General features: G+C 52.1%; 2 protein-coding genes across 2 annotated transcripts in view; one reads left to right on the top strand and one right to left on the bottom strand.

The window, feature by feature from the left end:
* HCFC1 (host cell factor C1) overlaps positions 1 to 3,177 on the top strand; it is a 37,318-nt gene extending 34,141 nt beyond the window's left edge. The window contains exons 27-28 of the mRNA XM_056850353.1: positions 42 to 105; positions 3,110 to 3,177. Coding sequence (XP_056706331.1) covers positions 42 to 105; positions 3,110 to 3,149 — 104 coding nt within the window. The 3' untranslated portion in view covers positions 3,150 to 3,177. The remainder of the gene's footprint in view (positions 1 to 41; positions 106 to 3,109) is intronic.
* A 1,851-nt stretch (positions 3,178 to 5,028) lies between these two features.
* LOC130475622 (ras-related protein Rab-7a-like) lies at positions 5,029 to 12,346 on the bottom strand. Its single transcript, XM_056847451.1, has 5 exons — positions 12,276 to 12,346; positions 9,797 to 9,923; positions 8,115 to 8,333; positions 6,949 to 7,074; positions 5,029 to 5,118 (listed from the first exon to the last, which is right to left on the bottom strand). Exons 1-5 carry the CDS (start codon positions 12,320 to 12,322, stop codon positions 5,029 to 5,031), a joined length of 609 nt encoding a protein of 202 aa, XP_056703429.1. The 5' UTR covers positions 12,323 to 12,346.
* Between the last annotated feature and the right edge of the window lie 2,424 nt (positions 12,347 to 14,770).

Here is a 14,770-nt window from a genome sequence, read left to right as displayed (position 1 = left end):
TCTGACCCTCAGCGTACCTAATATGCCCTTCTGTCTTGCAGAGTCCAATAAGGACGGCTCCATGGTGAAACCAGCCAACAAGAGGCCGCTGTCCTCACCTGATCTGTGAGTATCTCCCAGCAGAAGCAGTAATCCACTGTGTTTATGCGCTTACAGCCCACAAAGAGTTATGGGGAGGCGGAGGGATGCAGACGGTGTGTGTGTCTGCGCCTGTGATAGGCCATCAGTTTCCTTCCTCCATCTCACTTGGCTTGAGTTCCATTTCCACAAGCAGCCAAAGAAGAGAGATGAGCTGGGCCAAGTGGGAGGAAGATTTCTTGTCAAGCTACAAGCACTTTCCTCTTTCATTCCGTGTTGTATTTCTCACTGGGACTGCTCTGGGGTGGGCTAATGGAGGAGTCATAGAATCATAGAGTTGGAGGGGACCACCAGGGTCATCTAGTCCAGCCCCCTGCACAATGCAGGAAATTCCAAACTACCTCCCCCCTCCACACCCTCAGTGACCCCCTACTCCATGCCCAGAAGATGGCCAAGATGCCCCCCCCCTCTCATCATCTGCTTAACGTCATAGAATCAGCATTGCTGACAGATGGCCATCTAGCCCCTGCTTAAAAACCTCCAGGGAAGGAGAGCTCACCACCTCCCAAGGGAACACTGTTCCACTGGGGAACCGCTCTGACTGTTAGGAATTTCTGCTGAGAAATTTCCCATCAGAAGATAGTTTCAGAGGGTAGCCAGATTGGTCTACAGTAGAAGAGCTAGATTCAAGTCCAGTAGCACCTTAGAGACCAACAAGATTTTCAGGTATACGTTTTTGAGAGACAAAGCCCCCCTTGTCAAATACCTTCATATCTGATGAAAGGAGTTTGGCTCTTGAAAGCTTATATCCTTAAAATCTTGATTCAAATCCTGTAGTGCCTTAGAGACCAACAAGATTTTCAGGGTGTAAGCTTTGGAGAGACCCCTACTCCATGCCCAGAAGATGGCCAAGATGCCCTCCCCCTCACGATCTGCCTAAGGTCACAGAATCAGCATTGCTGACAGATGGCCATCCAGCCTCTGCTAGTCAACCTAGAAGAGAGGGGCAGGGACGCTTCACTGCAAACTCCAGGAACGGGTGCTTTAGTATCTGCGCCTATCCTGGAACAAATAAAATCCAGCCCATCGAGCAGTGTTCACTAAGCGCTCTCACCTGCGCGAGCCCCTGTGGAAACGTTAGACCCCGTGCCTCAGATTCATTGTGAGGTGGCGCAGTTTGGGTTTCTTTCGTGTGCCCCAAAACACCTTGTGCTGACCTTGTGTGTCACACGATCACTTACTTCTCCTAGGATCCTGACCCGTAAGTACCTTTGTGTGTGTGTGGGGCGGAGGGGCGGGACCACACTTGAGAATAGTTACTTTGCACGAGCAGTTCACAAGCCCTGCTTAAGTCCAGGTTCTCTGCTCCAGCAGCCGTTCCAAACCAGAGGGTTCCAAAGGCCTGTCTTTACTTTAACTATACTGTACATGTGGCCAATTCGGCCCTGAAGAATGTCACACGAAGATCAAAATAAGAAAGAACTCTCTCTAGATATAAAAACAGATATCTAGATAAACAGTAAGGAAATTAGTATTTTTTTTATCTTGATTAACTGAGATAAAAATTTGGCCACTGCCAACGTAGTATTAAAATCCACCCCTGCTAAAAGAACCCTCAAATTCTCCAATTCACAAACAGATTCCCAGATAAAAGGCTTTATCCATCTGTCTCCAGCATCATTGAGCAGGTCGCAGCTTAACAAAGGAATGCTGAAGAGTGTCTATTTGGCCAGAACCACATTGACATACTCTGTCACAATACAGTACCCTATTTAAACGACCCTTTAGCTCCCCGTGGCTCAGAGTGGTAAGGTGCAGTACTGCAGTTAAAAGCTCTGCTCACGACCTGAGTTCGATCCTGACGGAAGTCGGTTTCAGGTAGCCGGCTCAAGGTCGACTCAGCCTTCCATCCTTCTGAGGTCGGTAAAATGAGTACCCTGCTGGCTGGGGGTAAAGTGTAGAGGGCCAGGGAAGGCAATGGCAAACCAACCCGGAAACATAATCTGCCTAGGAAACGTCGGGAGGTGACATCACCCCATGGGTCAGGAATGACCCGGTGCTTGCACAGGGGACCTTTACCTTCTTTTTTTAGCTCCCCTGATTGAATGGCATTTAGTGTAGCCAACATAAATAATCGTCTGTATTGTGGGATTGTCAAAGGCCTGTCTTGAAGACAGCAGAAGCTGCTGTTGTAGAGATCCATGAACTTTGTACCTAGATGTTCCTCTTGACATAAGTAATTTCAGGTGGGTTGGCTGCGTTGGTCTGCCATAGAAGAGCGAGATTCGAGTCCAGTAACGCCTTGAAGACCAATGAGATTTCCAGAGTATGAGCTTCCGAGAGTCAAAGCTCCATCAGATACAAGTACAATGGTGATCCCTCTGCACTTGTATCTGATGAAGAGATCTTTGACTTTCACCTGAACACCTGAAGCTGCCTTCTACTGAATGAGACCCTCGGTCCATCATAGCCAGTATTGTGTACTCAGACCGGCAGTGGCTCTCCAGGGTCTCAGACACCAGGGGTCTTTCACATCACCTACCTGCCTGGTCCCTTTAACTGGAGATGCCGGGGGTTGAGCCTGGGACCATCTGCATGCCAAGCAGATGCTCTACTCCTGAGCCACAGCCCTTCCCCTCGGTCCATCAGAGTCAGTATCGTCCACTCAGATTGGCAAGGGCTCTTCAGGGTCTCAGGCTGAAATCGTTCACATCACGTACTGCCTGATTCTTTCAACTAGAGATGCCGGGGATCAAACCTGGGACCTTCTGCATGCCATGCAGGTGCTGTAGCACTGAGCCACAGCCCCTCCCAAGCTCATACCCTGGAAATCTTGTTGGCCTTTAAGGGGGCTACTGGACTGGAATCTTGCTTGACAGGAGTGGGCGCTTCCAACCAAAAAGGAATCATTAATATGCTGATTGGTTCAGTTGCTTCCGCGTCCTGGTGGAGGAGGTAGAAGCTTTGGGGAGGGGGGCTTGGTGGACGTTAACGGGCCGGACCTCATCGTCCTTTCTCTCCTCCCTTCCAGGAAAACTGCTCCAAAGAAGCCCAAGGCAGAAGGACAGTGAAGGGGCGTCCCCCAGCTGTCCCCTCTTCCGGCCTGCTCTGCAGCTTCCGCCCAAACCCCGCCCAGCCAATCACTCCTGCGCGTGGAGGGAGGAGATGGCGCCGCCGAAAGCACATTTCACACACCCCGCTGGGGTCGGACAATCGGGGGTGGGGAGACATACCACGGCTTGGGCGAGGGAGCCCCCTCCCCCGTGGGGGCCGTCGCCGTGCCACGTCCCCGCCCAGGAAGGGGAGAGAAGGAATGGCGTTCCTCCCCCGCCTCCCCCGTTGCTGCCCCACTGACATGGACTCTGATATGTTCGGGGTGGGTGTGTTGGGGGGGGAGTTTGTTATCGGGTGGGGGGGCTGTTGGGTTTTTTTTTACAAGTTGCAGTTACCGGAATGAAGTTCTTTTGTATTCCCCAGCATCCTGTGTGTTGGGGGTGGGTGGGAGAATCTCTCCCCTGCCCTCCTTGCCTCTGTACAGACCCCGGACCTTCCAAGTTTAGTTTTTAGATGTCTTTGAGTTGGTAATTGCGGGGGAGGGGGGTGGGAAGAGGAGGGGAGGGGATGTGGTCGGACCACACGTGCAGCTACTCTGAACATTTGGGGGAGGCGGGGGGGGAACCTGTGGCTTATTCTACAGCAGCTGTCCTAATGCTTGGCTGGGGAGGGGGGGTTTGCTTGTGGCTTGAGATCACTCACCGCTTCTTTGAGCCCCCCCCCCCAGCAGCACAAGCCGGGTTTCTCCTCCTCCGCCACTTCTCCTCTTCCTCCTCTGAGCCACAAGGTGGCAGCCTCGAGGCAGCCACCTTGCCGCTCCTCTCCGTGGTTTTGTATAAAAAGTTTTTTTTAGGAATTTTTTTTTTAAAGGAAAGTCAGTGGGCAGGGTGGAGGTGGTGTCTCCTGCCCCACTGGGGGGAAACTTGCAGGAGGAGATTTTTGATTCGCCTAAGCGGAGTTTGCGCTCTCGAGCAGGGCAGAGGACCCCGGATCCTGCCCCCCCTCTTCTCTGGCGGCCCCTCCAGAAATTCCACAGAGGGGAGGGGAGCGACCGGGGGGGGGGGGCTCCAAGCCAGGGTCCGGGCTCTAAACCGCAAAGCAAGCTCCTGTCGGTTCACGTTAATGGCGGTGTCCCCCCCACCCCCGGCATTGAGGAGAGCAGCAGGCAAAAAGCGGCAGCCCCCCCCCCAATACCAGGAGCGGACTGTCACTCCCCCTCTCCGCAATTCGCTCTGTGCCCTGGTCTTTTGTATCATAGTGTATTTCACGGTGTTCTCCCCCACCCCTTTCCCCCGTTCAGACCCGAAGATTTCTCAAGCCTTTTCCTACCTCTTTAGCCAGTTTATTTTCCATTGAGACCGGAACAGCCGTCATAGGAGTTCCTCATGGCTACCCTCTTCTCCCTCTTCCCTCCCTCCCCTCGCCCCTAGTGCTGCGTATCTGTTGTTTTTGTGCTATTTTGAACAATTAAAGACCTTTTTTTTTTTTTTTTGGAGACAAGACTTCGTTTTTTATGGAACCAGTTCTCTCTCCCGCCGCCCTCCCGTCTCCACATTTCTGGCACCCGGGTAGAAGAGTGTTATACCCTGGAGACGGGCCAGGGCCATCGCTGCTTCTAAAGAGCAGATTTATTTCCAAGAGGAGAGGGGCTCAGATGCTGCGGCATCCCCCCGCGTACCAGTCTTCTTCTTGTTCAGCAGAGCAAAAGTCTAGACTTGACGGACGGCAGGCAAGGGGGAGACAGTCCAGCTACACCTCGGGGCGCGCCACAGCCTTCACCAAATGTCCTGGGGGCCAGGAACAACCACCCTGGTACCCTACTGGCCTCAAGTGGCACGGAAGAGCTGCCCGACGCGTGGCGAGGAAGGGCGGCGCGTTCCCGTCCATCTCTGCTCCTCAGCAGCCGCATCTCTCCCTGGGTGCCCCTTCCGGCTGCCTGGTCTCCAGCTGAACAGAGTCGGGCTGAGGAGGCTCGAGCGTCCTGCGCTGGGGGTGAGAGAAACAGAGAATCGAGTTGGTGGCTGCCAACAGAAGAAATGGGACAGAAACATAGAGGCGCTTGAAGACTTCACAGAATCTCAGAATCATAGGGTTGGAAGGGACCACCAGGGTCATCTAGTTCAACCCCCTGCACAATGCAGAAAATTCACAGCCACCTTCTGGGGCCCTACTCCATGCCCAGAAGGTGGCCAAGATGCCCTCCCTCTCGTGATCTGCCTAAAGCAGGGGTGGGGAACCTTTTTTCCACCAAGGGCCATTTGGATATTTATAACATCATTCACGGGCCATACAAAATTATCAACTTAAAAATTAGCCGACCAAGACCCAAGTAGGCAGCTGCCCCAGATGCACCCCCCCCCCCGGCGCAGGCAAGCAGGCTGGCATCCAACCTGTGGCACACTTGCCCACCTGGTGGCACAGGATGGTCTGTTGCACCAGCTGGGCACACCCCTGCACATTCTGGCCCTGCCCCCTTTAACCCCTCCATTGTCACCACTTCTGCCCCCAGCCCTCTTGTAGTACAGAGGGAATACGTTTCCAGGTGGGAAAGGGTTAACACAGTTCCTTGGGCAGTCCTAGCAGCTCCATAGCTAACAGCTCTTCTGCAAGGGGGAAAAAAAGTTCCTTTTCTCAGCAAAACAAACTCACATCCACCTTGAATAGAGGCTATTCCTGTCCATGGGAGGGGGCAGATTGCCAGTCTTAGACCCTTCTGAGCTAGAGATCCGCCAGGACCCACGAAGGGCCAGACCAAATGATTTCACGGGCCTTATATGGCCCCCGGGCCTGACATTCCCCACCCCTGGCCTAAAGTCATAGAATCAGCATTGCTGACATTGCTGACAGATGGCCATCTAGCCTCTGCTTAAAAACCTCCAGGGAAGGAGAGCTCACCACCTCCTGAGGAAGCCTGTTCCACTGAGGAACTGCTCTAACCGTTAGAAAATTCTTCCTAATGTCTAGACAAACTCCTTTGATTTAGTTTCAACCCACTGGTTCTGGTCCAACCTGGGGCAACAGAAAACAACTCCGCACCTTCCTCTATGACAGCCCTTCAAGGACTTGAAGATGGTCATCCTATTTCCTCTCAGACTTCTCTCCAGGCTAAACATACCCATCTCCTTCAACCTGTCTTATGCGGGGGGGGGGGGGCGGCGGGATTCAATGTATAGAGCTCGTGCCAATGCTTTTCGTGGCATCCATAAAGCGTTTTTAGAAAGTGGGTGGGGCTTTTGCCCGGCAAGGCTACTGATGGGCCATCTGAGATTTTTTAAAATTTTGCTTTGGCAGCTGCTGCCGCCGCAACACAAGAGTTGCAGTGTGGCTGATAGCAATATGCGGCAGCCGCTTTCTTGCTGGCTGCGACTCCGCAGCTGCGCCAGAATTCCAACGGCGCCCTCAGGCTCACAAAGATCGGGGAACCCCTGGTATAAGAGGGTGGTGTTTGTTTTTTAGGAATTTTGGGGGCCTCCCCCGGCAGGGCCCAGGATCCCCAGGTGGGTTGAAAGATAAAAGAAAAGGAGTTGGTTTTTATATGCCAACTTTCTCTCCCACTTAAGGGAGACTCCAACCGGCTTACAACCACCTTCCCCTCCCCACAACAGGCACCCTGTGAGGTGGGTGGGGCTGGGAGAGCTGTGACTAGCCCAAGGTCACCCAGCTGGCTTCGTGTGTAGGAGTGGGGAAACCAACCCAGTGCACCAGATTAGAGTCTGCCGCTCACGCGGAGGAGTGGGGAGTCAAACCCGGTTCTCCAGATCCGAGTCCATCGCGCCAAGCCACCGCTCTTCACCACTACACCACACTGGCTCTTACGTTTCTCAGGACGTCCCGTGCGGCCCACTCAAACACATCCTGCACGTTGGTGGCCGCCTTGGCGCTGGTTTCGAAGTACTCCGCCTTGTGAAGTCGGCTCCACTCCTTCCCTTGCTCTGAAGACACCTAGGCCAGGGGTCGGCAAACTCATTAGTCAAAAGAGCCAAATATCAACAGTACAACGATTGAGATTTCTTTTGAGAGCCAAATTTCTTAAACTTAAACTATATAGGTAGGTACACTGTTTATTAACTTAATAAACTTTAATTGAAGTTTTAAGTCTTAATTAAACTATAGGTACACTGAATAAAACTTGATATCATACTTAATAGTGATCTTATTTATTGATAAAAATTAAATTGTAAGTCCCTGCCATTTCCCCCTCCCCGTCCGGAGTCCTCGTCTGGAGGCCTGGTCTACCGCCATAAAAGCCTATTGGTAGACCTGGCCTCCGGCTGAGTCCCATTGGGAGGCCAGGTCTACCCATTGGCTTTCTTGGCAGTAGACCTGGCCTCTGGAGGCCCATAGAAGCCAATTGGTAGACCTGGCCTCTGAAGGGGGACTTGTTCCCCTCCTCGGAGTCCAGGTCTACTGCCAAGAAAGCCAGTGGGTAGACATGGCCTCCCAATAGGACTCAGCCGGAGGCCAGGTCTACCAAAGGAAGCCCGCACTGCCCAACAGTTGAGCGGGCGCAAGAGCAGGGGCCCTGAACCAAGTTCGGAGAGCCGCACTCAACGGGTCAAAGAGCAGCATTCGGCTCTGGAGCCGCAGTTTTGAGACCCCTGACCTAGGCAAAGAGAGGGGCTTGTGTGTATGTGCGGCCCGCCCCCAAACCCCTCTGTCCTCACCAGAAGCCCTCGTATAAAAAGTAAGAAAGGGGATAAAAGGAACAAGATCAAATCTGTTTCTTCTTCCGAGCATTTCACAGTCTTAAGCTTTCAGAACAAAATAACATCAATCATCCTAAACATATAAACATTAACATAAGCGTTCATCAAGCAGTTTCTAAAGTAATCGATTTTTTTTCGTCTACTGGGCTAGGCAACCTGGCCCTGGCTCTGCTTAACCACCTCTGGACTCACAGCCAGCAGTCCTCTGGTCTTCCTCACCCCCTCCTGCACATCTGGCTTGGTTTTATGTCCCACCCCTTTGCACGCAGATCCCACCTCGCGGTTCTCCAGGTCCGTCTTGTTCCCGATGACGGCGATGGGGAAAGGCCCATCCTCCCCGGGCTCGATCTGCAGCAAGAGCTGTTTGTGCCACTTCTCCAGGGCTTGGAAAGAGCTGGCGGACGTGACGTCGAACACGAGGAAGCAGCAGTCTGACCCCCGGTACAGGGCCGTCCCCAGCGACTGGAACCGCTCTGTGCCGGCCGTGTCCCAGATCTAAGGGGCGGAAGAGAGGCAAAGGGCTTGGAGAAAGGGGCCTTGGCTCAGTGGGAGAGCATCTGCTTGGAAGGCCGGGTGGTTTCCGGTTCAATTCCCGGCATCTCCAGTTCAAAGGGCCAGGTAGTAGGTGATGGGGAAAGACCTCCGCCTGAGACCCTGGAGAGCAGCTGCCAGTCTGAGTAGACAATACTGACTTTGATGGACCAAGGGTCCGATTCAGTGTGAGAAGAAGAAGAGTTGGTTTTTATATGCCAACTTTCTCTTCCACTTAAAGAATCAAACCGGCTTACAATCGCCTTCCCCTCCCCACAACAGACACCCTGTGAGGTGGGTGAGGCTGAGAGAGCCGTGACTAGCCCAAGGTCACCCAGCTGGCTTCATGTGGAGGAGTGGGAAATTGAACCCGGTTCTCCAGATCAGAGTCCACCGCTCCAAACCACTGCTCTTAACCACTACCCCATGCTGGGTGACCTTGGGCGAGTTACATTTTCTCAACCTCACAGGGGTGTCTGTTGTGGGGAGGGGAAGGGAAGGTGATGGCAAGCCGGTTCGATTCTTCCTTAAGTGGTAGAGAAAGTTGGCATAGAGAAACCAGCTCTTCTTCTTCTTAACTCCGTAAACCTCAGCCAGTGTCGAAAAAGGGAACTCAGAATCCGGAACCAACTTTAGCATCTCAAACAGCTCTGGCAGCCAGGGCCGGATTTAGGTTTGATGAGGCCCTAAGCTATTGAAGGTAATGGGGCCCTTTATATGTCCAGCTGTCCTTTGTCAACAACAAATTGTCGCTGTTTTTTGTGTTGAATATATGCTATATGGTAATTTATGGACCTAATAGGTATCTAAAGCCATTTGCACATAACAAAATATGTATTTTATCAAAGTAATTGATATTTTAGGGAGCAGGCTAGCAGGCAGGGCCCATTACTTACATCATAGGAGCCTACACGACACAAAACACTGTTGCTGTATGTAGGTTTTATTTTATTTGTTTTTTATCTTGTGTGTGTGTGTTAAGTGCCGTCAAGTCGCTTCCGACTCATGGCGACCCTATGAATGAAAGTCCTCCAAAATGTCCTATCTTTGACAGCCTTGCTCAGATCTTGCAAATTGAAGGCTGTGGCTTCCTTTATTGAGTCCGTCCATCTCTTGTTGGGTCTTCCTCTTTTCCTGCTGCCCTCAACTTTTCCTATCATGACGGTCTTTTCCAGTGACTCTTATATTTTATCTTTTATCTTATATTTTGGAAATGTACATCCAGTTGTTTTTTTCCTTTAAATTTTTTTGGGGGCCTCCAAGAGAGTGGGGCCCTAAGCTATAGCTTGTTTAGCTTATATGTAAATCCGGCACTGCTGGCAGCTGACGGGGTGGCGGCGGAAGGGAAGTGTGTCGCAGGCCGACCGACCAGGAAGTGGGCCAGCGAGCGCTCGCTGGCCATCGGCCACGCTCTGCTTCAGACTCACCTGCATTGTGATGGTTCGTCCGTCGACCGTGAGCTCTTTGCTGAGGAAATCGGCCCCGATCGTGGCTCTGTAGCGGGTGCTGAAGCGGTTGTTGACGTACTGGTTCATCAGGGCCGACTTGCCGACCCTGCAGGAAATGGCAACGGTAGCATTTGTATCCGGATCGACGTGGGCCTCTCTCAGCCTTCCTTCCCTTTAAGCACAGCTGCGTCGCAACGGGGCCGGGGTTGCGAACTCTGGATGGGGAAATTCCTGGAGGTTTTGAGGGTGGGGCTCAGAAGGGCACGGAGGGACCTCAGCAGGGTATAATGCCATCGATTCCACCCTCCAAAGCAGCCGTTTTCTCCAGGGGAACCGATCCCCGTAATCTGGAGATCCGTCGCAAATTGCAATCCCCGGAGATCACGGAGCCCCTCCTGGAAGCTGGAAACCCCAGTGTGGGACCTCTTTGCAGAGAACGGCTTTTAATGTTTCAAGTCCCCTTCTGTTGAAAGTAGGGTGGGGGGCAGGAGACTGATACAGACTGTAACCTTGGGTAGCCTGGGGCTCTCTCTCCTGTTCGGGTTTTCCTAAGCACACCTGCAGCCGTTGGCTGGAAAGCAGGCATGGCGGCACCGGAGCAATCCGAAAAGCTGGAGAATGTGGTGGAATAAGATCCCCCCGACTGGCAAAAGCAAATGAAACGACGGGGAATATTCACATCAAGGAGAAGACCGAGAGGGGATATGATAACCATCTTCGAGTACTTGAAGGGCTGTCCTAGAGAGGAGGGTGCCCAGCTGTTTTCTGTTGCCCCGGAAGGTCGGACCAGAACCGACGGGTCGAAATTAAATCAAAAGAGTCTCCGTCTAGACCACTGGTTCCCAACCGGGGGTCCGTGGACCCCTGGGGGTCCGCGAGAACTAAATTAAGGTCCGCGAAACAAAGTTATGAACCCATAATAAATTAATATTTTCAATTAAAAGTTCTCTATTATAAAAATATATATTCAAATATTATTCTAAGTTTAATGTTTAACTAACAGTTATGATTAAAGTTTATTTTCAAATTCTCTGGATTTTTATTTTGAACCTTGGGGTCCCTGCACCGAACAAAAAAGTCCTAGTGGTCCCTGGTCAAAAAAAGGTTGGGAACCACTGGTCTAGATGTTAGGAAGAACTTTCTAACAGTTCGAGCGGTTCCTCAGTGGAAGAGACTTCCTCGGGAGGTGGTAAACTCTCCTTCCCTGGAGGGCTTTTAAGCGGAGGCTAGATGGCCATCTGTCAGCAATGCTGATTCTATGAAGGGAGTTCATGAGAGGGGGGGCATCTTGGCCATCTTCTGGGCATAGAGTAGGGGTCACTGGGGGTGTGTGGAGAGGGGAGGTAGTAGTGAATTTCCTGCCTTGTGCAGGGGGTTGGACTAGATGACCCTGGAGGTCCCTTCCAACCCTAAGATTCAGGGTCAGTACTGGGATGGGAGACCCCCCGCAAGGAAGACTCCGCAGAGGAAGGCAAGGGCAAACCACCTCGCTTGACCGGAAAGCCCCTTGCTGAGGTCGCCATAACTCGGGAGCGAAGCAGCAGTTGTAAACTTAGGCCGATCGCGAGAAGGAGGGCAGGAAGGGCCGCGCTGGTGTTGGGCTCTCGTGGCCCTTTCTTGCGTGCCCAGGGAAATGCCGATGGGTGGCCACTTTGGGGTCAGGAAGCAGTTTCCCTCCAGCTTGGAGGACCTTTGGGGGGGGCATCTTCTGGGCACGGAGTAGGGGTCACTGGGGTGCGTGGAAGGGAGGTAGTGGTGAATTTCCTGCATTGTGCACGGGGTCGGACTAGGTGACCCCGGCGGTCCCTTGCAACCCCACGATTCAGGGTCAGCACTGAGATGGGAGACCCCCAAGCAGTGGTGCCCAACCTTTTTTTGACCAGGGACCACTCGGACTTTTTTGTTCGGTGCGGGGACCCCAAGGTTCAAAATAAAAATCCAGAGAATTTGAAAATAAACTTTAATCATAACTGTTAGTTAAACATTAAACTTAGAATAATATTTGAATGTATATATATTTTATAATAGAGAACTTTTAATTGAAAATATTAATTTATTATGGGTTTATAACTTTGTTTCGTGGACCTTAATTTAGTTCTCGCGGACCCCTGGGGGTCCACGGACCCCCGGTTGGGAACCAGTGCGACGTGGCAGAGGAAGGGAAGGGGCAACCCGCCTGGCGGGAAAGCCCCTTGCCGGGGTCGCCATAGGCCGGCTGCCAGTTGCGGTCACTTTATATACCCCCCCCAAGTGAAAACACCCCCCTAAGCCTCTCCCCAAGGGGCGGGGCCGTTCCCTGCGCCTTCGACCTGCGTGTTCACACACCCCCTAAGCAAACACGGGCTGACTTCCCGGAGGCGCGCGAGAGGGGGGGGGCTGGGGCCAGTGGGGGGGACCGGGAGGGGCCTGCCCCCCCGCCCCAGGCCCGTACAAAGCCTCCCCTCCCCTCCCCACTTACCCCGAGTTCCCGATCAGCAGGATCTTGAGATGCGAACGTCTGAACATGGCGCGCCCCCGGCGTCTCCGCCAGAACCTGCAAAGGAAGCGGGTCGAGACAGACACGGGTTGGAGGGAGGGACGGGGGGGGCGCTCAGGCTTCTCGGGAACCCCCCCCGGCCCTTTCCCCCCCACCCCCGGCCCTTTCCCCCCCTCCCCGGCCGAGAGCCCGCCGCTTGCTCCCGCGCCACCGTCCGACCTTGCAGGGAGGGCGCAGCGCGGAAGGCTAAGAGCCCCCCGGGGCCGCCCGCATTCCGGCCGGAGCGAGGCGAAGGGCGGGGAACCGGGGCCGGCCCTGCCCGCTAATCCCCGCACGCACGCAGGGAGGCAGGCAGGCAGGGCGGCGCTTGGCCAGCCGCCAAAGGCGCGCTCCTCTGAGCGGGTGCAGAGTATTTTTCCGCAGGGAGGGCGCCGCCGCCGGACGCCGCCCCTGGGGAGCGTGGGGGGTTGGTTGGGGCCGCCTTCGGGCTGCAGGGGGGCGCGCCCAGGCAGCCCCCCCCCCGGTCGGGCTGCCGTAGGGTTGCCAACCTCCAGGTGGTTTGGCAAACGGAGGTTAGCCTGCTGTAAGTGAATTAGGGGGAAAAGACAGCAGTCTCGTGCAACAGTGGTATTTATATCTTAACCACTCAAAATACATGAATGCAACAAATTATATACAGTGTATAAGGCAAGACACAACTTAGGCATGAAAAAAGACAGCAATATAGTGCATAGAACAACAGTGGTATTTATAGCTTAACCACTCAAAATACATGAATGCAACAAATTATATACAGTGTATAAGCACTGGTTCCCAACCTTTTTTTGACCAGGGACCACTAGGACTTTTTTGTTCGGTGCCGGGACCCCAAGGTTCAAAATAAAAATTCCGACAATTTGAAAATAAACTTTAATCATAACTGTTAGTTAAACATTAAACTTAGAATAATCTTTGAATATATATTTTTATAATAGAGAACTTTTATAATAGAGAACTTCAAAATAAAAATGCCGGGAATTTGAAAATGAACTTTAATCGTAACTATCAAAAAGGGCCAGAGTCCAGGAGCACCTTAAAGACTAACAAAAATATTTTCCGGTAGGGTATGAGCTTTCGTGAGCCACAGCTCCCTTCTTCAGATACAGCTGGAATGTCTACTGTGAATTATTTAATCGTAACTGTTAGTGAAGCATTAAACTTAGAATAATATTTGAATATATATTTTTCTAATAGAGAACTTTTAATTGAAAATATTAACTTATTATGGGTTTATAACTTTGTTTCGCAGACCTTCATTTAGTTCCCGCGGACCCCTGGGGGTCCACGGACCCCTGGTTGGGAACCAGGGGTATAAGGCAACACATTATATATAGGTTTACCTGGAACTCTGTCAAGAAGTACGCCACTGGAAAAGACCGGAGCCACAAGATGCTGAATTAACATGAATTAATTTTATTCATGTTGTCATTGTACATACATTTCAGCAATTGTGTCCTAATTGGATTTGTATGCCTAAGTTGTGTCTTGCCTTATACACTATATATAATTAGTTGCATTCATTTATTTTGAGTGGTTAAGATATAAATACCACTGTTGTTCTATGCACTATATTGCTGTCTTTTTTCATGCCTAAGTTGTGTCTTGCCTTATACACTGTACATAATTTGTTGCATTCATTTATTTTGAGTGGTTAAGCTATAAATACCACTGTTGTTCTATGCACTATATTGCTGGCTTTTTTCATGCCTAAGTTGTGTCTTGCCTTATACACTGTACATAATTTGTTGCATTCATTTATTTTGAGTGGTTAAGCTATAAATACCACTGTTGTTCTATGCACTATATTGCTGGCTTTTTTCCCCACTAACCTCCAGGTGGTGGCTGGAGATCTCCCGCTGTTGCAACTGATCTCCAGCCGATAGAGATCGGTTCCCCTGGAGAAAACGGCAGCTTTGGTAATTGGACTCTATGGCAGTGATGTCCCTCCCCCAAACCCCGCCCTCCTCAGGCTCCGCCCCCCCAAAACCTCCCGCCGGTGGCAAAGAGGGACCTGGCAACCCTACCTGCAATGGCCATTTTGGGGATCAGCCAGGGTTGCCAACCTCCAGATACTAGCTGGAGATCTCCCGCTGTTACAACTGATCTCCAGCCGAAGGAGAGCAGTTCCCCTGGAGAAAAGGGCCGCTTTGGCCATTGGACTCTATGGCATTGAAGTCCTTCCCCTCCCCAAACCCCGCCCTCCTCAGGCTCCGCCCCAAAAACTTCCCACCAGTGGCAAAGGGGGACCTGTCCACCCTTGGTTGCCAGCTCCCGGTCAGGAGATCCTTGGCGATTTTGGGATGGAACCAGGGGAGGGCAGGTTTTGGGGAAGGGAAGGGCTTCAGTGGGGTATAATGCAAAAGAGTCCATCTTCCGAAGCGGCCATTTTCTCCAGGGGGGCTGGCCTCTGTCGCCTGGAGCTCAGTTTTAATAGCAGG

This window comes from Euleptes europaea, chromosome 1 (genome assembly GCF_029931775.1).
Source record: "Euleptes europaea isolate rEulEur1 chromosome 1, rEulEur1.hap1, whole genome shotgun sequence".
Lineage (NCBI taxonomy): Eukaryota > Metazoa > Chordata > Lepidosauria > Squamata > Sphaerodactylidae > Euleptes > Euleptes europaea.
This window is presented reverse-complemented; position numbering and strand designations above follow the sequence as displayed.